This window comes from Syngnathus acus, chromosome 16 (genome assembly GCF_901709675.1).
Source record: "Syngnathus acus chromosome 16, fSynAcu1.2, whole genome shotgun sequence".
In the NCBI taxonomy this organism is placed as follows: Eukaryota; Metazoa; Chordata; class Actinopteri; order Syngnathiformes; family Syngnathidae; genus Syngnathus; species Syngnathus acus.
This window is the reverse complement of record NC_051101.1, coordinates 11,244,016-11,266,764: the sequence shown is the minus strand read 5'-3', so window position 1 is coordinate 11,266,764 and position 22,749 is coordinate 11,244,016. Positions and strand designations below refer to the sequence as shown.

The following is a 22,749-nucleotide window of genomic DNA, read 5'->3' as shown; positions in this document are numbered from 1 at the left end:
CTCCGGTTTTTGTTCGTACATTTACAATACAAAAATACGTTTAAAAGATTTTCTGCATCATTATATTTATTTTTAAATATTATCATTGAAGTTTTAGATATAGGCTAAATAAAGAGTCCCCTCGCTTTTCTGGATGACGTGTCTTCTACGAGACGCATGCTTGTCAATGGAGAAACCAGCGCCATTTTGGCGCAACCAGGAAGCTCGGCTTGCTTTATCTCGCGTATGAATTTGGAGCCACCATGGCGGCGAACCGCTCGTGTTTCATGACAGAAGTTCTGACAAGTAGGGAGACCACGATCACAAGTGGATAAGATAACAGAAGGTAAATGTTATAATGTGTAGTCTTTAATGCATACGTAGGACGGATATGTGGCCGCAGTATTCGGTTTTAAAACCATCACGTATGCATATTAACGTAATGTTTCGTTTTTGGTTGTATTTGGCAGGTTTATGCACTCTTTGTGTTTAGGTCAAGCACTGTACTATTATTATTTGTCATCATTCACGCTGTATAGCTAAGATAGGTGTGTGGTTGGTCCTGTTATTGACATAATTGACATATTGTCGTCTAACACACACCTGCCTCTGTTCATTGTTCATCAGTTTAGTCATTGGAAATGTTAGACAGTCATGCTTGTTAACAGTTCATTCAGCCTGATTGGCACAATTAATTCCGTAAAACATATTGTTTTGGTTTAACAATGCGTATTGTTGGCGTGTCCGAGGTTGTTGAAACGATAGCGTTGATACTTTTCACTTAAGATGACGTATACTGGAAAGAATTGACCATGAATGTTTTCTCAAAGCTTGATACTTTCTTAATGTCAAATGTTTGTTCTGAAAGCTTTTTAAGATAATGTCAGTGCTTTATTTCTGTGTCTATGCCCAGGTCAAGATGGTGCGGGTGGTGTTTCTGCATCCAGACCTCGGCATAGGCGGAGCGGAGCGTCTGGTTGTCGACGCTGCCGTGGCCCTCAAGTCGGAGGGATGTAATGTCCAGATCTGGACCGCCCACTATGACCCGACCCATTGTTTCTCCGAGACCCTTGACTCAGACCTACCTGTGGTAAGCAATTATTCAGGTAATAATGTGTACTAAATGTTAATATATAGTAGTGCGACAATTATTTCTTCCCTCTCCTCTTCCAACAGGTATGTGTGGGTGACTGGCTGCCCACCAGTGTCTTAGGTTACTTCCATGCGGTGTGTGCTTACCTGAGGATGATCTACGTGGCTCTCTATTTGGTTTTCTTCAGCGGGCTGGAGTATGATGTAGTTTTCTGTGATCAAGTGAGTGACTTTTTCATGAATCAAAATCCTAGAGCACCTTTGGAGGCTTATTTCTTGAGCTGCATATAGAATAAAAACGTGTTCTGTTGTTGTTGTTTTTTAAATCCCACCTTAGGTGTCAGTGTGTATTCCAGTGTTGAGGCTATCCCGTCACAGAAAGAAGGTCTTATTCTACTGTCACTTCCCAGATCAGCTGCTAACTCAAAGGAAATCAGCCCTCAAGAAGCTTTACCGTGCTCCCATTGACTTCCTGGAAGAGCGAACCACTGGCATGGCTGACTTGGTATGTTAAGGCCTAAGGGTCACACCCTCAGGTTTGTCTTTCTCAGCATTCAGATTCCAAAACTTTGCTTCTCGTAAAAGAACACAGCACCATTATATATATATATGCATGTATGTAGAAGGATCATTTTTGAAATACGAGAGACTACAAAGTGCTCGACTAAAAATAAATAAATAATAATAATTAAAATAAACTAGAAATAATAATGGCAAATGAAGTCAAATTGAAGGATAAAAATGATTAACGTGATGTTGTTGAAACACCAATGTCATGGTGATGCTGGAAGTACCATCTGGTCATGACTTTTTTCGGGTGACTAATATAAGGTTAAAATACTGTACTTACCTGTACAATCTCAAAATAATCAACGATTCCATTCTGCCTTTAATATTTGACTGAAGCAGCGGCCAATCAGAGTCACATTTAAAACAACACACTCGCCACACCAAATTACAATTTATGGTCCTCCTGATGCAACTTTATTTGCATGTAGATTCTGGTAAACAGCCAGTTCACCGCAGGAGTCTTCAGGGAGACCTTTCAGAGTCTCAAAGGGGTCCAGACAGACGTCCTCTATCCCTCGCTCAACACGCGCACGTTTGACCAGCCGCCCACTGAATCGGAAAGCCTGTGGGGGCTGCTTCCCGAGGGAACCTCCCACCTGTTCCTCTCGCTCAACCGATACGAGCGAAAGAAGAACTTGGGTCTGGCCCTGCGAGCCCTAGCCGAGCTGAGGCGCGTGCTTCCTCCGGGCCGGAGAGCAGGCGTCCACCTGGTGGTGGCGGGGGGCTACGACGAGCGAGTGGGCGAGAACTTGGAGCACTACGCCGAGCTGAAAGAGCTGGCATCGCAACTCCACTTGGAGGACTGTGTGACTTTCTTACGCTCCCCCTCGGACTCGGTCAAGGTGGCGCTGCTGCGGGGCAGCCACGCGACGCTCTACACGCCCAGCGGGGAGCATTTTGGGATCGTTCCCGTCGAGGCCATGTACTGCTGCTGCCCCGTTATCGCCGTCAACTCCGGGGGGCCCCTGGAGAGCGTGGCGGACGGCGAGACGGGCTTCCTGTGCGAGGCCACGGCGGAGGCCTTCTCCAAGGCCATGGAGAGGCTGGTTGCGGAGCCGCAGCTCCGCAGGGACATGGGACAAGCTGGCAGGAAGAGGGTGCAAGATAAGTTCTCTCTCCAGGCCTTCTCGCAGCAGCTGTACGGATATGTTGTCGGCCTTAGCCAGTGACATATTTTTTTTTTTGGGTGCGCCTGACTGTGGTGAGGTATGAGGCGGTTGCTGTAAGAGGACAATTAATCAGTGTTGCTGAGGAAAAGCCTTTGATACCAATTATGAAGAAGATCAAATGCGTACATGTCGCAGCGTGGCAACCAAAAGTATTGATTGATACAGTGAAATGTTTCTAACCCCTTTTTTGGGCCTGTCTTTATTAGCGGAGGAACGCAGTTATCATCAGGCACGCCACGCGGTCCTAAATCAATAAACGGGATGTTTCCCCTCCACTTCCTGTCTGCCCAGAGCTTTTATTCCAAAGACGCCACCGGCCCGCTCGGTGACTCTTGTTGCTGCACGGAGGTTATTAGCAGATGATAGAGAGTGTTTGGCTTCATTAGAGGTCTGGCTGGTGGGCAGTATGCCGCTGTCTGGGTCATTATCAAGGAGGAGAATAGCAGAAGGTCACCGTGTCTGCAACGGCAGTGGCCTCCTCCACCCTTCCGCTGTATAGAGATGTTCTTATTGACATTCCACAAGTCTTAATAAAACAGACGACACACAAAGTTTCTCCAGCCGCTTTGTTGCAAAGTTTTGTCCGCCTTTATTGGGGGGCTTTGGGCAGCCAACAAAGTATGTCCTTTACTGTCAGTGCATAGTTGAAATCCTGTCGCGCAGTAAAGGGTTTTATGGTGCTTGTTAGGATGAAGAATAAGCAGATGTGAGAGCTTATGTTTCCGTCTCCATGCGCTGCTGCATTATCAGTTCAAGAGTTTGGGTGGTGTCGACGTGATCGCCGTTCATTTTCTGAAAGGGAATCTGGAAAGACAAACTAAATATTAGCAATGGTAATAGCCAAAATTAGGCTAGCCAAATTAGAGGCATAAAATCTGATCTCATATCGTGTTACTCATGTTAGGTTATACTATTTTAATATTTCAAGTGTTTTTGTTGTTGTTGCAAATTTACTACTTCCCTTGTGGCTGGAAAGCAAAGCGTGGAGAGTCCCTGTCACCAAAACGCATTGGTGCATTATTTTTATCTTCTGATGTAACTTTCCTTTTTTTAAATCAATTGTTTATTTTTTATTTTTCCAGGTTTAGCTTCTTTTTATTCGCACGACAGTCAAGAATCCAACAAACCTGCGTGCACACGGCTCGACCGTAGCGAACAAACGTGGCGAAATGCTCGCTGTTAAAGTTGATCAGGTCGTATTTGAACTGTTGATGCAGGAAAGTGTGACAGCGATGCATCATCTGCTCCGTTATGGACGGAACCAGTTGGTGCTTGTCGTTGTTGACCCGAATGCGGGTTCCCGCAGGCAATCGGATGTCAGCGATGGGCTGAGAGGTGATGGTGGTCTTCTTCAGAACACCGTCGCCTTTCTTCCTGGGCAGCATCTGTTGCATTAGGCTGCGGCACGCTTTCTGAGTCATATTCTCATCTTTGTAGGAGAGGAAAAAAAAAATGTCTCACCTTATTGTCATATTGCGCTCTTTGTATGGCAAATTCAAATTCTCTCACCTCCCACTCCAAAATGAATCACATGACCTTTTCCCATATAAACTCCCCATAGAGACACGCCAAGCCACGGGTGCACAAATTCGATCAAGTCTCCAATCTCGGCCGCGGACACATTCTTATCAACCTGCGGAGGGAAATAATCCAAATGAGCGGAAATTTCTAGAAGGTTTATGATTAAGGTGTTAAAATGAAATAAATACGAATTGATTTAATAAAACAATTAAATAAAAACGCACCTGTTGCCATTGCATTTGAGAGAAAAGGCTGCCCCACAGTTTCTGTCCGTCCATCGTACGTCAGTCGAGGACAACCAAGCACGCAACTAACAATGATTATTTCATGCTGTAATCAGTTTGTATGCAACGTGGACACGCCTTTGTGATTTCCAGATAGCCTTTGAGTTGATGCGGCCAAAAGATACACTGCTTAATATGTTACTTATTATTCCATGACATGACTTGTAAAATCCCCCAAATTTGTCCCAAAAAAAAATCGGATTTCAAAACGGGAAGGCCCAGCTTTGTCTACATTGTTTTAAATCTATTTGTAAAATAATTCTACAAGTAAAATACTAAATAAATAAAGTAATAAGTATAATAAATAATAAGTAAAATAATACCAAAAATAAAATATTAAATAAATAAACTGAAGAACATACCAGCCAATGTGAATCAGTCTTAGTTGAAGTATATATAGAAGCAAACTTTTGCTGGAAAAGAAATGAATTTTGAAGAAGAAAGTCAAAGTGTGTGGAGGGGGGGGGGAGCAGACGCGCGAGTGCCCGCCTGGCCTCCCGGTGCCCCGTGGTGAGGTTCTTATTGAGATCACGGCGTGTCTGAGTGACAGCGATAACCGGCACCTAGGTGCCACCGGCTCTCACCGTTTAATTAATTAATGAGACCGCAGGCTTGCTTTTCTAATTCCAACCATCCGGCATGGGGCTGTATAGCCGGTCGATAGGCCGGGAATGGCGAGGGCTGTTTTCGGGCAAAGATAGACGACGACGACGTGTGTGTGTGTGTGTGTGTGTGTCTGTGTGTAGTCGCTGGCTCTGCGTCCGTTGTGTTGACATTCAGGGACCTGCTGTCCTTGTTAGTCTTGCTCTATTAAATAGCTGTAGAATATTTTTACTCTGACTTTTAATCACGTGTGATGATTGGGAGTTAATCATGGGGCTAAATGAAGATGATGATGATGATGATGAGAAGGACAGGGTTACTACATTAATTCTTGCTCCCACTTTAATAAGCAGGTCATGGAACTCATGGCCCAGAAAAGACTAAATACCTTGCGAGTTAGTGAAAAGGTGCTTAGAGCAGCGCACATGTTTCATTATTAAGAATGAGCTAGTCTTCCAAAGGGAAAATTAACAATCTTTTATTGTCTCCTTTGTTTTGGAATTAGGCGCTGTAAATAACACAAACCCACTTCGAGGTTGGTAATCATGGGAAATAACTTCACCAATCATGTTGAGTGTATTTTGTGAGGTTTTGTGGAACACCCAGCTTAGATTGTTGATCTTCAGAGTGCACCATTTGGAATTGGGACAAGTTTTTGGTCAAAAATATGAAGAAAAAAAAACCCATTCACAATGGTGTATCAAGTTTCTTTCAAAAGTTGTTAATTTATTTTATTGTATCATGTTAAAAAAAAAAACTTAAGAAAATACATGCTTTAGATAATGAACCAAAATATAAAAACAAAACGTATGATAAAAATGCCTTTCACCACATCTATACGAGGTGACAACCTAAATGATGGAATGTGCTAAAATAAAAGCTGATCTCTATTTGTATTCACAGTTTGTCTTTTAAGAGCTGTTTTTTAAAGGCAAAATGTTTGTAAATTATATATTTCAAACTTTACTGCCCTTGTAAACCATTGAAATCTATGAACCCCCCTTCCCCCCTCCCCTCCCTAAACGTTAAAACCGACCGCGCACGTCTTCCTCCCACGAAGACGAACGGTCTCAGCTGTTGATATCACGGAGCAAAGGAATGATTTACTGCTACTAAATAAAAGTCTGTGCTCTGCGAAAGATCACAATAAAGCATTTATGATCTCTGATAGTGGAATATTTTACATAGTAGAGCCTCGGCAAAAAAAAAAAAAAAAGCTTTATGGCCCAGCAAGGAGAAACGTTACGACTCGATCTGGCTTGTATGTTGCCGTTTACAGCATCGCATAGCTTTGCGATTTACCTCGTAGGAGCTTTATTCCTAAAAAAATATTTATTTTACAAGGAAATGCAACAAAGACTGTGAAAATTAAATAGACATTTATTTTGTGTCTCCATCACAGTAAGGTATGCTCGCAGTGTGCCTTTTAATATTTTAATATATTATTTTCCTCCACATCAAATCTCTTTTTTTATTTATCATCATAGAGTCACTTATCAGCTATGAGGCGTCAAAGTTCATCTGATTATTTAACACTTGCTGACACAAGACAACTTGTTTTTGTTTGTCGCACCTTAGGACAAAGTGGTGAAAGGATTTTTTTTTTTGCTATTCATATTCTGTTGTGATTGATAGTGATGATAAACGACTCTTAGTTTAAAACCAAATCATATTATAAGCCAATGAGTATTTCAACACAAGCGATGTGTAACAAATATTACTGTAGTTACTGACAGTAGTTGTGAAAGTCCTCTTTGTTTCTGTCTGTATGATGTCTAGTGAGTGTATTTTCAAGATGCTATATAAACATATAGAAGGTGTGTGTGTGTGTTGGGCGACAAAAGAACAGACCTCCCCTTGAACTTGGCTGGCTTCCAGTGCTCATTTTGCCCATTAATCTGCTGCAAATCAGTCAGTCACGTCGGCTTTAAACAAACACATTAAGATTTGAGAGCGCTTGCCGCCGACCGCACACAAACACACACCCAACCTGTTTAGCATGGCATTGTTCTTTTTTTATCCTCTTAAACTGATGCATGTTTTGAACTCATTGTTGGCCTGAGGAGTGTGTGTGCATGCGTCTACATGTGTGTGTGCCTACGGGTGGTCCACCTAGATTTGCACCTACAGCACTTGTGGCCCAGGAGGTTCTTACAGATCACAGGTGCAACACTACACAGCTGGTGAACACAAACAGGTGGATGTCAATCATAGTGTGTGTGAGTGTGTGAGTGAGAAATATACAAAAAGACAATAGCCCTTTGACTGTTGATACAAGTGTGTTTTTTTATGTGTGTGTGTGTATGTGTGTGTGTATAGCCAGTGCCCGTTTACATCCTGTTAGATTGAGCTGTCAGTCGGCAGGCAGCAGATGAAGATTAATGGAGCGGGCAAACAATAAGAGGCCGGCAATGATCATGAATATGCTAATGGTCGTTATGCATACACACTCGGTAGACACGCGTGTGTGTACAGTGTTTGCGAGACGGGGAGGTGATGCGGGTTATACGCCTTCTCTCGGGATTCACAGCCCCCCAAAAAAAGCAAGGTGATGGACAGGAGGGATGGATGGGGGAGGGGCGGGGACCACGTCCCGTGCGTTAGCTTTGGCTTGAGGGGTTTCCGTGAGTGACTTGATTGGTGTTGCGTTCAAATGAGTGTCTTGCCAAGCGTCTGATTAAGACTAGGGTGTAATGAGAGGATGATTATGAAGAGAGAGGAAAAAAAAAAAGCAATAGATGGACAGATCTATTCAGTATAAGGATGATAGGCTTCTTTGTTGCCTCGTTCCATTTAGGTGGTCCTCGGGGGTCCGTTCTGTGTTTGCAGCCATTTCTACCTTGCTCTCTCCTCACGCTCCCTTCCATCTGGGTCACTTGTCCTCCACTCCATCACCTGAATACCTCCACTCAGGGGTCCCACCCCCCTCCCACTAGGCCCACTGGGAACCATTTGAGAGGTGGTGGTGGTGGTGGGGGGGGGTTCTCTGACCTTGCCCGTCCTTTAAACCCAAATACACACCTGCATTCCCGCACTTAGCGCCACACAACCTGATGGAGAGCGTCATTTGCGCGCGGCGATGGATGGCGCGCCCAACGTCGTCCGAGGAAGTGGTTATGATTGGCGCTAATGAGCTCACAGGGGACGCCCGGAGAGAGCGGGCCGGCCAATGTTGACTGCGGATCGGATACGACTCTCGGGAGGTTCCCCGCCGAGCTGAGGCCCTCCTTCCGTCTTGGGAGTTTGTTTAGAAGTGTGTGTGTGTTTCCAACAGTCCCACTGGTCATTATACGCTCATTGTGCTGAGTTGGTTATCGGTGCTCTCCTTGGACAGGGGTAGTTAAACACTTGGATGTTGAATTACATCAGTTATGAGGCCAAGGTCACTGGTTTGGGAGCATTAAACAATCTACTAGGGCACAGTCGGAGAAAAACACTGCGGGTTGCTAACAGCAGCAGTGGCAAATGTGTGTGTGTGTCGCAGTGTTTGTGTGTCTTATTACCATGCATCATGTGTCAGCGTTGTCCAGCAGCCTGAGCCTCGACGCCGTGCTCCAGGGGCGAGTTATAGATTACCGTCTGGAGCGGGTAGGGGCCAAGGGAGCTGCCGGGGCCCAGACCTGAGCACTGTAGGCTGGTCGCGGCTATCTGCTCATCAGCCTGTCTCGGGAGGCCGCGGAGCTTAACCTGGAGCAAGGCTCTGATTAACCAGACTAATGACACCGAGGCCCCCAGCTCCCACTTCTCAGCGCTATAATCACCGCTTAAGGCCCCCGGCCATTCAGTGTGTCTATATGGAGAGAGAGCCCAAGCAGTGTCTCAAGCTTAATGCTTAAGTCCACTTTTAAGGCAGTGACAATGTTAGCTAATGCAGACGTAAGGTGGAGAGCGACGTTGGTGTTTAATAAATAGGCTAACTGCATAAAAACATCACGTACATAAAATTTAAACAAAATATTACGTTTTATAGTTTTATTTGGATTTTGTCATTTTACATGAAAAATGTACAAATATTTTTTGAGGCGGTTACAGTTCAATTGATTTCAATAAAGAATAATTTGATGACATGTATTTGTAAACTGAATTGCATCCATGGACCTGGATTTGAATATTAATGATTACAGAAAAATATTCTTATGTTAGAAAAGATGTCATTGATCAAAAAAAAAAATCAAAGTAAAGTGAAAAACTGAATGAAATGAAATTTTGAAACAATTTTGTTTTTTCTTTTCTGGTCAGCCACCCCCCAACCATGTTGACTCTTTGTTTACGTCATGCTGCAGCATGCTTTATATTTCATATTTGCAGTAAAACGATAACCTCGAGTGCTGCCAGGAATTTCGGTTCTGGTGAAAAAGAAAAACGATGGCTTTGGGCTTCACCGAAATGCCGTATTTCAGAAATACTCTTTTGTGGAGCATCCGTGAGTCACGGGCCCTTCGGGTTGTCGTCACCGTTCTTCCCTTTTGCCGCTGGTGGCAAATGTTCTGGCTTCAAGGGCTTTGTGGATAACCAAAGTCTTTGTTGCAAATGTTGCAGACAACAAGACTCTTCTCAACACCTCCATCTGGCATTTTGCTTCAAAATTATCTTTCCGCCCTTCTGGGAAAGTAGTTTCCTGGCGTGCGTGTGATCAAATGTTTTCAAAATGACGTATCCTCGTTAGGGTCGCGGGTGAGCTAGCAGTCGGGCGGTTTTTGTTCGGACGCCTAACTAGCTTATGTTCCATACAATTGACCTCTTTTGTCCGAGTTGTGTTAAAAGTCAGTTTGTCATGACGTTATGGTCCAAAACGCGCCAAAAAAAAGCCAACTACAGTTGATCGTAGAAGTGGCAGGAAATAATACAAAATGTGTCCTAGACTCAACTTTTTTTTAAGAAAAGATCTCACGATGTAACAGCCAACTTTTGTCTCTGTTTGAACAGAAGTTATTTGTGTGTGTGATGGGAACTTTTGAGAGTTACGACTCTTCAGGAATCGCTTTTATCCAAACAAGAATGTAATCTAATTCCAAGAAATTCAAATTCTAAGAAAGTATTATGATTTTTTTTTTTTAAACTAGGCCACTAGGAGCAACTCCTTTTACTAAAACCCCTGAAGAATAGTTTGGCTTTTATTGTATTGGTGCTGCTGTGGAACACCCTTGAGCAAAGCAATTATGTTTATAGTCCCTTTTGTTTATTTTAATAATCTGTTCTTTATATTTGAGATTTAATTAGTCAAATAAACTCGTTAAATGGCAGTCGACACACACGAGTACCTCGAAATAAAGTTCAGCTCTTCAACTTTTATTTTCTTAACATTTTTTTCCATTCAAGCAGGTTCTGATTCGCTGCTAAAACACTTTTTTTCCCCACACATCTTTAAAATTTCTCCATGTAAGTGTCTGTGTGAAAAATGCAAGATTTTATTTTATTTTTTTTGTGTGACAGTGGGTTCTCGCGTGAGAGTCTGCAATGTGATGATTGCAGTCCAAGGTAACGCGTGCATACGAATGAGGTTGTGGGCGTACGCCAGCGCATTTGAGCGTGTTTACTGTGTGATGATCGACATCTCATCTCTGCCTTCCTTATCACCAAAGCAAACATTTGACTGACGATGGAAGCTTTCAGCATCCCCCCCAACACACACACACACATGGATCCCGGCGGAGAAACTTCTCCAAACCCAATGACGTATGCAAAGCAGACAAACAAGCGGCAACCTTTGTGCTATCGCAAAGCTTTGCGGTGGCATGCCTTGTTAGGTGCCAAACTTTGAAGTGGCTTGAAGGTGGGGTGTGCCAAGAGTGCTCATTGTCCTGCGTGATGAAAGTGGGCCTTGACACATCCTAAATGAAGCCTCCAGGGTTGGAGGGCCCTCGGTGGGATCACAGGCCGGCCTCGTGACTATTACGGCGCTGAGCGGGACAGCGAGGAAATAGCGAGTCAATAAATGATCTCTTCTTGCTTTCGACTGTTGCTCGGTGAAGAGGGAGGACTCCAGCTGTTTTATTATTCTCGCAGCCACATGAAAGAAACAAAGATTCAAGTCATCTTATCACAGGGGCATTTTTTATATGGGATGGATTTATTTTTTTTAATGGAAAGGACTCGTGGGACAATTCTTTATATTGTTCAAAGCTGGAAGTGTGTGTGTGTGTTTGTGTTTTTGTGTGTGACTTCAAGCCACATGGCCAATGTGGTGAAAGAGTAATTTTCAGACACTCAGTAGCAATATGCTAAAAAAATACCCCCCTATAAAAAAAGGCAGTAAAAAAAAAGAAACTAAAGTAAAATGCTCATAAATACAATGAATTAAAAAGAAAAAGCTTAGCTTTCATATCACGGTCAATGTGAATAAGGATAATTCGGATTTCTAAAAAAAAAAAAAAGTCTTCTTGTATACAACTTTTTCTAAAGTAAAAAAGTTGCTGTAAAAAAAACTGCCGTAAACCACCACTGGTTCGGTCAATAAAGATCTGGAAACGTTGGCCCAAACAAGCCAACAAACCATCCTCCACCCATCAAAAGAAAATTCAGAATTTCTGTGTGTTAGGAATGGCTCCTCAGACTGACCTCATTGAACCTGCTGATCCTTCCCATCATCCTGGCCTAACATGACCTGACATACAATTTGGCTCGATGTGCGTGAATTTTTCTTTTGCATTGTCAAAGTTGTGTGAGTTTTTAGTCGAGCAAATGCCGGCGTCCATTCCAAGCGGCTCGTGTATTCGAATGGACCTGGCGGCTATTGTTGTGCTGTCACTGAGTCGTCTGTCAGGCCCAAGAGACACGCTGCTGACATTTAGCAGGCTGATCCCAGCACCACCACCTCATTGTCTCGCTCGCTCGTTCTCTCTTTCTCTCTCTCCTCTTTTTTTTCTGTCACTCCTTCACTGTGACGTGATGTGCAAGGAAAGATGTGTGAACAGTTGTGTTAATGAGTGGCCCTTTAAGGCTATTAGGATAAGATTGGTGCGCCCGGAGTTCCTCATTATAAGCATTGCCCTTACACAGAATGTTAATTGGGTGGCCGGTGTTTAAGGGGCTAGGAATGGTTATAAGTGGACATAATAGATAAACAAATTATGTTTTAGTGGTCTGAGGAAAATGATCAGCCGTTAATCAGCTCCGTTGTCATCTGTGGATTTAGATGATGACGGTGTTATGGGGAAGAACATATGTGGGCTTGTACCGTGGAAAAATATTTACATAGTCCCGCTTGTAATTTGAAATGTTTAGCGTTGTCGTTTAGGGTTACTTCAGTGTGATTTAAGCGCCATCTGCTGGATAGGAGCGGAATTTTGCATCCGCCTTGTCTTTGCAAAAACATTTCTGTCATTTTCGAACAAACCAGGGCCATATTATTTATCATCAAATGAACATGACAAATACAAGTAAAAATAACATTACTTTGTTTTATTTATGTTTATTCCCAATCACTCTCAATATCAGGCCCATAAAATGTTTATTTTTAATTTTTTACCATAATTGCCCTTTATCGTTGGGCCAATAATCCCATATATTTTACCTGTGATGCTGATTACTCATAGCCTTAATTAGAATTTCAGGGAGATTTTTGTCCCTAAATTTTAAGAAAAAAACTCAAGGTTTTTAAAATGAATAGCGGGTGCGCCTCATGGCTACTTTTTAAAATGGTGGCTTTATGCCACCACCATGTGGAGAGACTTGGAACAGCACACAAGATTTTAAAAGTCTTCATTAAATTATACAACAAATAAATTATACATTTAATTCTTTTTTAAATGTATCATAAAAATAAAAACAAAATATCGATATGCACCTATAATACTTGTTATATTTAAGTTTCATATAAGTAGTTATTTTTTTAAAGTAGGGATTTCTACACATACGACGTCCTCAACTATTGTAATTTAATCTGAAATAAATCTTAACATGCAAATTATAGATTGATAACATGTTCGGAAGACAACAAACTACCTTTTTAAAATGATGCGTATGGTGACGTATCTCCTCCTCATTGGAGGCCATGTTTGATGGAGCGAAACTAGACGAAACCATTTCACACCAACGTCCTAACGTACATACAAAATGATATCTAAACAATCACCATCGCCAGTGGACATTGCTATCGTGATTCCGAAAAGGATTATGATCCTTATCATGTGAATTAGACGGCAAGATTACAAATCCGGCTAATTTACGTTTGGATTAGCCTCTCAGAGCACCCCCACATTGAGCGTGATCCTGCTAATAAAAATCAATTGAGGACGAGGACACGATGAAGATGGACACCTGCGACGGGATTCCAGCAAAAATGAGGCCTCGCTCTCTTTTATGACCACTTTGGTGCAATTTGTTTTTCAATTTAAATCTAGATTGACTATGAATACTGCGCTGTGGCCGCTGCTTATCCATGTCATCGGATGGCAGGGAGTCGCTCCGAGCCCGACCGACGAGGGAGCATTGCGGGCCGGCCACGGAGAGCCGGGCCACCAGGAGCATCACAAGGACTCGTACAGCACCTTTGCGTCCGAGTTCTTGGAGTCCAGATATCTGTCTGATGACGGTAAGCATCTTCACTTCACCTATAGAACAACTTGGATGTGTATATAGCAGAAAACGGTCATTCAGCACCAAGGCCAGCTCCCCCAAACGGTGGCCACCCCTCGCCCCCATTTGAATGCCTGGAATTGTAAATGAACGCGAAATGAGTTGGAAGGTGGTCGAGATAGATGTAAAAAGAATAATCTGTTAAAAAAAAAAATACAAAGGAGGAACGGCTGCATGTTGAATTTATGTTCAGACAATCATCACAATAGAGTTGTAATCAAATAAAAGCGCCTGATAAATACTTTTAAATGGCTGTCATTTCTGAAAATACACACTATAGTCACATTTTGAGACTTGACAACTGCAAAGGTATCAATTAAGCTTCACTAATACGGACAATATTTGTTTTGTATTTTAATTACTGTACCATTTATGTTCAGCAATAACTAGTGCTTGTTAGATGTCAAAAAGTGTCACACACACTTTGGGTTGGCATACCAATGATATTATGTACAAAATGCTGATTTAGCATTTTTGCAGGTTACCCTTTCCCCACTGCGCCGCCAGTGGACCCCTTTGCCAGAATCAAAGTCATCGACTGTGGTGTGACTAAAGGATGCATCAGGTAAGAGCAAGAATGTGTCTTTTTACACAATTTGAAATAAGTAAATTTAACTTTGAAGGCCTGATGTGTTCTTGAGGTATGGCAAGCCTGGGTGTGATGCGGAGACGTGCGACTACTTCCTGAGTTACCGTCGCATCGGGACGGATGTGGAGTACGAGATGAGCGCAGACACTGACGGCTGGGTGGCCGTAGGTTTCTCCTCTGACAAGAAAATGGTGAGATGGAGTTCTTTCTGTTCTGAGCTCACTTCTTGACAACTTTGTCAAGATGTACTTTGACTTTACATTTGAAGTACCCGTTAATAATTTGTATGTTCGAGCAGGCTTCTCCTGACATTTTCATTTCTTAGGGAGGCGATGATGTCATGGGCTGCGTCCACGACGACAATGGCCGCGTGCGCATCCATCACTTCTACAACGTAGGCCAGTGGGCAAAAGAGATCAAGAGGAACCCCGCGAGGGACGAGGAAGGCATCTTCGAGAACAACCGCGTCACCTGTCGTTTCAAGCGTCCGCTCTATGTGCCGCGAGAGGAGACGCTCGTGGACCTCCACCTGTCGTGGTATTACCTGTTTGCCTGGGGACCTGCCATACAAGGTGAGCGTTGACCTTTTGTGTTCTTGTCTTCATCATCATTGGCTCTCGTTCTTCAGGCTCCATCACCAGACACGACATCGACAATCCTCCAGTGAGCGAGCGCATGGTCAGTATTTACAAATATGAGGACATCTTCATGCCTTCCACAGCCTACCAGACCTTCAACTCACCCCTCTGCCTATTGCTCATAGTCGCCCTCACCTTTTATTTGCTAATGGGAACACCGTGAAGGCGGAGGTGTACGGACAAGATGTAGCAGCAATAAAATAAGTTGCCATTACGTTGTTGAGCGTGTGCGTTGCACTATTAGACGTTTTAAAATCAAATATATTATGTGGTGTATACTTCATGTGCCGCTGCCAATCTAAAGCAACAAATACAAAAGTTTTACACTGGACAGTTATTTTCATGACAGTAGATAATTCACAGCATGTGCTCAGAAATGACCACCAAATGGAGCATAAAAAGAGCAGATGGCAAATATTTACTGGCTCATGATTAACTTAGCTGAAGGACAAAGAAGAACCAATAATAGACTGTGTCCCTTTATTATTTGATCATATATTTTTGGGTTTGCCACATGTATGAATGTCACCCAAAAATTGTCGCATCTTTTTTTTCACGCCCATGTATGCACATCTAACTACTCGTACTTAAAATTTAATTTTGATTACTCATTGGCTTTGTGTAACAATATGGTGGTATGAGATACTAATCGCAATAACTTAAGAATATGTTTTATAATTTCTATGGCTGGACATGATCACTTAAAAAAAATGTTTTGTATTCATTACACAATTTTAATCCCCAATAGATATTTCATTTCAGGGATCAAAATTTGTGTAAAAAATAAGATGATCTAAATATAAGTCTATCATTGTCTTTCACAAAAATATACTGTAACATGCACAGTGTGATACCTGTATAATACCAATAAATATTAAAACATCACAAAAAAATGTGTTGGTAGTCCCTCCCTGCTCACTTCTAACATGTTTGTGATGCTAAACCTACATTTATTTTATTATTATTATCATTATTATTAATATTATTTTAAATCGTACACAGAATGCTAATTGGTGATAATAAATGATGGCTAAAGTGGTGTGGGAAGCACAGGCAAACATTGCTGTCCAACGCTTGCTGAGCGAAAGCTACTTCCTCAAACTACGTTTCCCATGATGCACTTCGTCCACACACGTCACGCGTTCTCGTTTCACACGCGGCGAGTGACAACAGCCGAGATTGGGGTAAACATGGCCGACGAAGAGGACTCGTCACCGGACCCTGCCACGGGTGCTCCGCCGGGGAGCCCTCACACGGGGCGAGCTCAGTCCGTGTCGTTCTCCGAGAGCTTCCAACCGGCGGTAGGAATGGTTAGCCAGTTGCTAAGCCAGCCGTCATCGCTCAAGTTCGACAAAAATATCAAGCAGGCCTTCTACAACACCGGGGCGATGATCTTCGTGGCTATCTGTTGTGGGGCAGCGGTGCTGGTCTACTTCATCCTGGAGGCTTTCCTCCGGCCGCTTCTCTGGGCAGTGTTATGCGGCACTTTCCTCCACCCCTTCAAGCACTCGCTAGCCCGGCTTGGACGCTCTTGGCTTAACGGCTTGCAGGACACAGGGACGCCCATCGTGGTGGGCACTCTGCTAGTACCGGTGTGGTGCGTCAACCACACGGTGGACTTCCTGGGGCGCCAGGTGATGGAGAAGCTCCCCCTGCTACTGGCTATCGGTGCCGGGGCGCCTCTGCTCTACGTCCTCTACCTGTCGTGGAGCGTCGTCGGCATGCAAGTGCTTCTCGGCCACTTGTGGGGGATCATTGGGGCTGGCCTGGACTGTTTCCACGTGGTGTGGGTGAGTGAATTAGCAATGACAGCTGACTTCCACCCCCCTTTTTCCATTGGATAAATTATGTATGAAAAAAATGTAGAAAAATTGCCATTTGTTATGTCAAAAAGTATGAATCAGTAGTAGTTATCATTTGGAAATGTTATGTATCAAAAGTACGACTGGTATCGGTGACAACTGGAGTTGAATATTTTTCCTTTGTTGTGTGGTGACAGGTTTGCACATTGGTCATCGGCTATTTGTTAGCCGTCTGCTTTAAATGGAGCCCCCAGACTGAAGGCTACCTGAGGTCCGCTGCCTTGCCTGTATGGACCACTCTCCTTTTCTACATTGGTGAGTGGAGGTAACACGAGAAAGTCCCGTCTTTTATTTTTAGTACACTGGCTGCATTCAGCCCGATCCCCGGGGCTTTAAAGTGTTTCACGCTGAATTCATGGTGGATCATTTTTCATCTAGTGTCTTTGATGGGCTCGTGGAGGGTTCCTTTATTTGTGGTGGTGTTGCTGCTACTCATTGTGGGCTCCCAAGAGAAGCCTCCTGTCCCCGGCAGAGGTGAGGCTTGATGAATTGGCCACCCATGAATAGGTTTTGTCTGTCTGCCTTGTCCCAATGTCAATCATTCAAAACGCTGACTCTTGTCATGCAATTGTTTTGACAATGTATTTGTGAGGATTCATTTGAGGTCTTTTTCTCAGGAGAGCTGTCTGGTCAGATGTTGTCGTTTGCTGCTAACACTATTTACATGGCCATTGCTTGTGGTAGCCTGCCATCCAAAACTGATCCCAGGGAAGGATGCACCGCAGGTGAGGAGTTTGTTTATGTATTCACCTTTATTTATTTCCCAATTCAGTTTCAGGTCATATTAATGTTATAAAATATTGTAAAATGCTGTCTGATGTTTTTTTCAAGGTGGCAGCGACTCAGCGGACAGCCTCCAAGCCACCCCGGGGTTCCGTCAGCGCCCTCCAAGAGCGCCGTCCGGTCTCTTCCAGAAGAAGTCCTCCCACAAAGCCAGCGACATCTACTTCATCCTCCTCGCGTGGGCCATAGTCCTGGTCCAGATCTGGCTCAACTTGTGGGTCCTACAGCTCCTGCCCATCCCCGTGGCCGGTAACATGACTTTCCGTATTTCCCCTCTGGGATGTTACGCCTCACAGTTGCCTTGATTTTGCAGTGTGGGTCATGAAGAAGTTGGTGGTCCATTTTGGCCTGAAGAGCTTTGCGGCGAGGACTCTCAACTCGTGGTGGGCCGTGTTGGAGAAGTTTGGGCGGGAACGAGAGGAGGCTCTGCTGCCGGGTCCCATCAAAGGCTTGGCGCAGTTCTTGCTGCGGATCGACACAAAGGTAACCCAATGTTTGTGTGCTCGTTCGTGTCCGCCCCACCTCACTGCGATGATAACGTCAATAACACGCATGATGTTAAGACAAGGCCACGATTGGAGTACATTGAATTCAATTTTTGGAGGACTTCACCGGAGCACTTGCAATCACCCCGACTCCTTGCTTGCCACGTGCTTGCACCTGAACACAGGCGGCGTTGTGTGGTGTCGTGTTGCACGTGGAGGAAATGCGCCGACTCCTTTCCAATAACAATCTTCCCAATGTCTCTTTGTCTCTCCTCTTCAAGCTATGGCATTGGCTTAACAAGCAGGTAATGATGAGAGAGGCCGTTAAGATAAGTGTGCGTGTGGATGAACAAAAACGACGGCGGAGAAAAAAAAAGAGCATTAATTATTAACGTGTATGTGAGAGTGAGAGAAGAAGTCACGTGCTTGGACTGGCTTTAACTCTTTCATGACCTTCTGTTGTTTCCATGCTTGTCCTCTTGAGTTCCTGCTGTTAGATTTTAGTTCTTACAGGAAGATGCAGTAGAGATTTTATTTCTTTTTTTGTGCTGTTCCTGCATCTTATTTGTGATGTTTTTGCTTGAGCGCGTGTGGCTTATGTAGACCTCAATCCAGCAGAGGGCAGTGTTTCCAAGGAAATAAAACCAAAAAAATTGTATTGAAAACAGTCACATGTGTAGCTTTGCCTCAGTCAAGTTGATTTCACTTGATTCTGACAAATAGTGACAAAGCCTTGAAGCGACAGATAACCATCTATAGCGGAGCAGCACATGTAGACAGACGATCCGAAAATACCAAATGGCCAACATGCACACACCAAAAGAATGTTTGTGGGCTTTACACCTTTAAAAGCTTTTGTGTGTGCAGCTTTTGTGAGTTTGGCTTTGCTTTCGCTTATTTTGGCTCCTTGAAGAGTGTGAGTTCAGATTACTTTTTCTTTTTTCAATGCAAAGCCGCCACTTTGGAAGGACACTGGTTTGTCCACGCGTTTTTGTGTTTTGAACCCTTTCACTGCTTGCCTCCCTTTTTTTTTCTCACATTCTTCCTCTTGTGTCCTCCACGCAGATGGTGGTGTGGCTGGAGCGCTCTCTGGATAAAATCATCAGCATCTTTATTATCATCTTGCTGGTCACGGGGACCCTCCTCATGGGGCTGTTGCTCACTGCCATGGTATGTTTTTTTTTCTTTTTTTTCTCATCTCTGCATTCTGAGTGATATTCTCTTGACCGGATGCATCCAGGTTCACCACGAGAGCGCTCACATCATTGACGTCACCAGTAATCTCATCAACGAGACAGTCTCCAACCACCCAGAGTGGGCAAAGTAGGGCAGCCATCTTGTTAGTTCAGATTACAAATGTGTCGATCGCTCGGGGGAAACAACCTTCTGTCTTTATCTATTCTCTCTCTCGCACAGCTTGCTCCCGGAAGCTCGTGTGGTCCAGAAGGCTCTCAATTCGGCCGCCACCAACGTCTACGAGCACGGGAGAGAATGGATAACACACAAAGTTGGCATTACACTCGCATTATAATTTATAAAAAAAAAAAAAATGTCCAAACGTGTCGTGTTTTCCGTGTGTTTGCGCAGCTTCACAAGATGTTAGGAGACAAGGTGAACCACACAGATATGATTGAGAAGCAAGTTCTGGAGCTTTGGGACCGACTCTACCACTCCTGGTTTGTGAAGGTAGCGACGGACGCCGGGTGGGTGCTTTTTGTTTGTTGGCGTTCGCCTTCCTGAAAATCCCATGGCAATTGTTCCTAGAACGTCACCCACTCGGGTCGCTTTCGTGGTCCCAAGTTGAATATCCAGCGAACAAACAGCTGGTTGGTGGACATCCTGGACTGGAAGGACATCGCCTCCTTCCTGCAGGATAATATCGAGACTCTGTGGTCTGTAAGTGGGCTTGAATTTTTTGCGACACAAATGCCGCTTTGCTGTTTTCTTAAAAGCTGATGCTGTTTTCTTTCAGATTCTGGAGTCCCTCTGGGTGGTGATGAGCAGGAACGTTGGTCTTCTCATCTCCACGACCACCACCCTCCTTACTGTGCTCTTTCACAGCGGCACAGCTGTGCTCAACTTTGTCCTCAGCCTGGTAGGCGTCTTCCTACCTGGTCGCTCGCTGTCTCGTGGCGGTGCACAAACGTGCTTGTGTCATCTCAGGTGATCTTCTTGACCACCCTGTTCTACCTGTTGAGCTCCAGCGGAGAGTACTACAAACCTGTCAAGTGGGTCATCAGCCTGACGCCACTGTCGCAGCCGGGACCTTCGTCCAACATCGTCGGACAGTCTGTGGAGGAGGCCATCAGGTAGCGGACTCGTTGCCAAGGGAATTACAAGACGATTATTAATATCAAGACTCTTATCACAGAGGCGTGTTTGATGCCTCTCTCAAGATGGCCGCCTTCTACGGCCTGTACACTTGGCTCACGCACACCATTTTCGGCATCAACGTGGTCTTCATTCCTTCAGGTGAGTCTCGTGCCAAGTGCAGCTTGTTTTCATTTTTCCTTCCCTCGCTCGCCAAGCTTCTTTGTCTTTTGTCTTCTGCGCCAAAAAGCTCTGGCTGCCATCTTGGGCGCGGTGCCCTTCCTTGGCACGTACTGGGCCGCCGTGCCCGCCGTGTGCGACTTGTGGCTGGCGCAGGGTGAAGGCGTCAAAGCCGTGCTGCTGCTCGTCTGCCATCTGCTGCCCACGTACTTCGTGGACACCGCCATCTACTCGGACATCTCGGGGTGGGTGTCTGAAACGCGGGATCTTTTATTAGGAATTCTGTCCAATTTCTATGAATGCTCAGAGTTACAGTTTAGTTTGTGTGTTTCAGTGGGGGTCACCCCTACCTGACAGGCTTAGCGGTGGCGGGCGGCGCCTACTACCTGGGTCTGGAGGGCGCCATCATCGGGCCCATCCTGCTGTGCATCCTGGTGGTGGCGGCCAACATTTACAGCGCCATGCTGATGAGCCCCAATTCTGCGGCCCCCACGCCCATCCAGGCGGGTTGGCCCCAGCCCGGCAACAGGTGGCCATCGCCGCGGCAACCGAATCACATTCCTTTATATTTATTGTTTCGTCCCACCTCCAGGGCTTTCTCTGAATCGACGCCAATGGTCCTGAAGAAGAGCAACGAGTGACCTCACAGCGGCGGAACGTCGCCAAGCTTGATGGCTACTTCGCATGTGGCTCTGCAGGTCTGACCAGACGCCGCCACAGGCAGGAAAGATGTCGTCCCCGATGCGCTCCCACGATGCTTTGCTGCAGCGTTGCTCCGAGCAAAACGCTACCTGCCGCTGTTGATCAAAAAAAATTATGAGGTGGACCACGTTGTCTCCTCTGCCCAAAAAATAATGCAAGCTCGACAGGGTGAGACAATTTTCTAAACACACCCCATAGTGCTTACATCATCATCATCAACAACTTCTTTCCAAAGACGTCCACAATGTGGACATTTCTTGGGTTCTGGTTGCAAAGGGCCACAAACGTGTGGTTTTGCTTAAGCTTTACCACATTGGAAATATTCAGTTGAATGTGAGAAACTACTCATTCATTGCCAGACATTTACCTTAACCCATGAATAGTAACTGTAAGAAATGATCCTGGTGCCAAAGAACTACATAGAAGTGATTTTCAGATCTTCTAACAGACAAACACTATCTACGGGTAAATTTTAATTATTTTTAGGTGGCTGTTTTGCGCCAGGGCGCCATACGCAATTATTAACATTTATTTTGTAACATTAAAAAAATCTTTGGTATTTTGCAACCCTACTCATATGTCCTTCCAAGTAGCGCTGAGTTTGCACAAAATGTACTTGTAATAACAAAGCACACGCCTGCTCTCCAGCAACACACTGTCACAGTTTTTTTTTTCCTTTTAACAAAGCAGTAAGAAACATGTTACATCTTTTGATCATGAGCCAACTGAGAACTAAGATGGGCATACTCCATTTTTCAAGTTTACTCCAGATATTTACATGAAGACTTACTTGGACCACTGTTGCACTTAACTTTAAGTTCTAAAATACAACTTGAACTGACTGTTCTAGAAATTGACCAAAATGGAGTCTGTCCCCGTTAGAGCTCAAGACGCTGCACTGATTTTATCACACTTATTGACTTGTTTTTACTACACTAGCACTTTAGGAGTTTATAGTGCTTATCACCACGTAAAGCTTGGTATATAATCAGTGGCTAAGTGACGATACATGTGTTGTAGACGAGATAGGACATTGGGTTGTTTTTACCTTTCATTTTGTGTATGTGGTGTTTAGTGTGCATAAACAATACCAGTGTTTACAGATTTTCTTTTTATTCCTACATGACTGTTTGTTTTCCTTACTGACTGGATATGAACTGCCAAATAAACAGCACTATATATATATATATATATATATATACAAATGAATATATATATAAATGCAAATAAATATATATATAATATATATATATAAATACAAATAAATATATATATATATATATATATAGTATAAATATAAATAATATATATATATTTATAGAAAAAATGATCATGTATATCAGGGGGGCCAAACTCCAGTCCTCGATTCACTCATTAATTAAGTGCACGTGCGTGAAAACTTTTT

General features: G+C 44.0%; 4 protein-coding genes across 8 annotated transcripts; 3 read left to right on the top strand and 1 right to left on the bottom strand.

Moving 5' to 3' along the window:
* Positions 1 to 202: 202 nt before the first annotated feature.
* On the top strand, positions 203 to 3,085 carry alg2 (ALG2 alpha-1,3/1,6-mannosyltransferase). Its single transcript, XM_037274502.1, has 5 exons — positions 203 to 325; positions 893 to 1,069; positions 1,156 to 1,293; positions 1,409 to 1,576; positions 2,070 to 3,085. Exons 2-5 carry the CDS (start codon positions 899 to 901, stop codon positions 2,808 to 2,810), a joined length of 1,218 nt encoding a protein of 405 aa, XP_037130397.1. The 5' UTR covers positions 203 to 325; positions 893 to 898; the 3' UTR covers positions 2,811 to 3,085.
* LOC119136236 (DOMON domain-containing protein FRRS1L) lies at positions 1,489 to 15,915 on the top strand. Of its 3 annotated transcripts, none has more exons than XM_037274572.1 (6): positions 1,489 to 1,576; positions 13,561 to 13,751; positions 14,276 to 14,360; positions 14,437 to 14,575; positions 14,710 to 14,956; positions 15,013 to 15,915. In XM_037274572.1, the coding sequence occupies exons 2-6, from the start codon at positions 13,568 to 13,570 to the stop codon at positions 15,183 to 15,185; spliced, it is 828 nt and encodes a 275-aa protein (XP_037130467.1). In that variant the 5' UTR covers positions 1,489 to 1,576; positions 13,561 to 13,567; the 3' UTR covers positions 15,186 to 15,915. The 3 variants fall into 3 exon arrangements, with proteins under 3 accessions (XP_037130467.1, XP_037130468.1, XP_037130466.1); XM_037274573.1 differs by lacking the exon at positions 1,489 to 1,576 and adding an exon at positions 13,190 to 13,531 and having other exon boundaries at positions 13,616 to 13,751; XM_037274571.1 differs by lacking the exon at positions 1,489 to 1,576 and having other exon boundaries at positions 13,191 to 13,751.
* LOC119136279 (phospholipase A and acyltransferase 4-like) lies at positions 3,384 to 4,634 on the bottom strand. The gene is made up of 4 exons (XM_037274637.1): positions 4,556 to 4,634; positions 4,320 to 4,443; positions 3,938 to 4,239; positions 3,384 to 3,614 (listed from the first exon to the last, which is right to left on the bottom strand). The coding sequence occupies exons 1-4, from the start codon at positions 4,607 to 4,609 to the stop codon at positions 3,525 to 3,527; spliced, it is 570 nt and encodes a 189-aa protein (XP_037130532.1). The 5' UTR covers positions 4,610 to 4,634; the 3' UTR covers positions 3,384 to 3,524.
* A 262-nt stretch (positions 15,916 to 16,177) lies between the features above and the next one.
* tmem245 (transmembrane protein 245) lies at positions 16,178 to 22,530 on the top strand. 3 transcript variants are annotated; one of them, XM_037274245.1, is made up of 18 exons: positions 16,178 to 16,812; positions 17,022 to 17,139; positions 17,263 to 17,358; positions 17,502 to 17,591; positions 17,713 to 17,916; positions 17,981 to 18,150; positions 18,434 to 18,457; positions 19,218 to 19,322; positions 19,393 to 19,475; positions 19,569 to 19,659; positions 19,740 to 19,838; positions 19,917 to 20,048; positions 20,125 to 20,247; positions 20,316 to 20,461; positions 20,524 to 20,624; positions 20,713 to 20,887; positions 20,977 to 21,171; positions 21,235 to 22,530. In XM_037274245.1, the coding sequence occupies exons 1-18, from the start codon at positions 16,213 to 16,215 to the stop codon at positions 21,281 to 21,283; spliced, it is 2,601 nt and encodes an 866-aa protein (XP_037130140.1). In that variant the 5' UTR covers positions 16,178 to 16,212; the 3' UTR covers positions 21,284 to 22,530. The 3 variants fall into 3 exon arrangements, with proteins under 3 accessions (XP_037130140.1, XP_037130139.1, XP_037130141.1); XM_037274244.1 differs by having other exon boundaries at positions 17,502 to 17,609; positions 17,716 to 17,916; XM_037274246.1 differs by lacking the exon at positions 18,434 to 18,457 and having other exon boundaries at positions 17,502 to 17,609; positions 17,716 to 17,916.
* Positions 22,531 to 22,749: the final 219 nt, after the last annotated feature.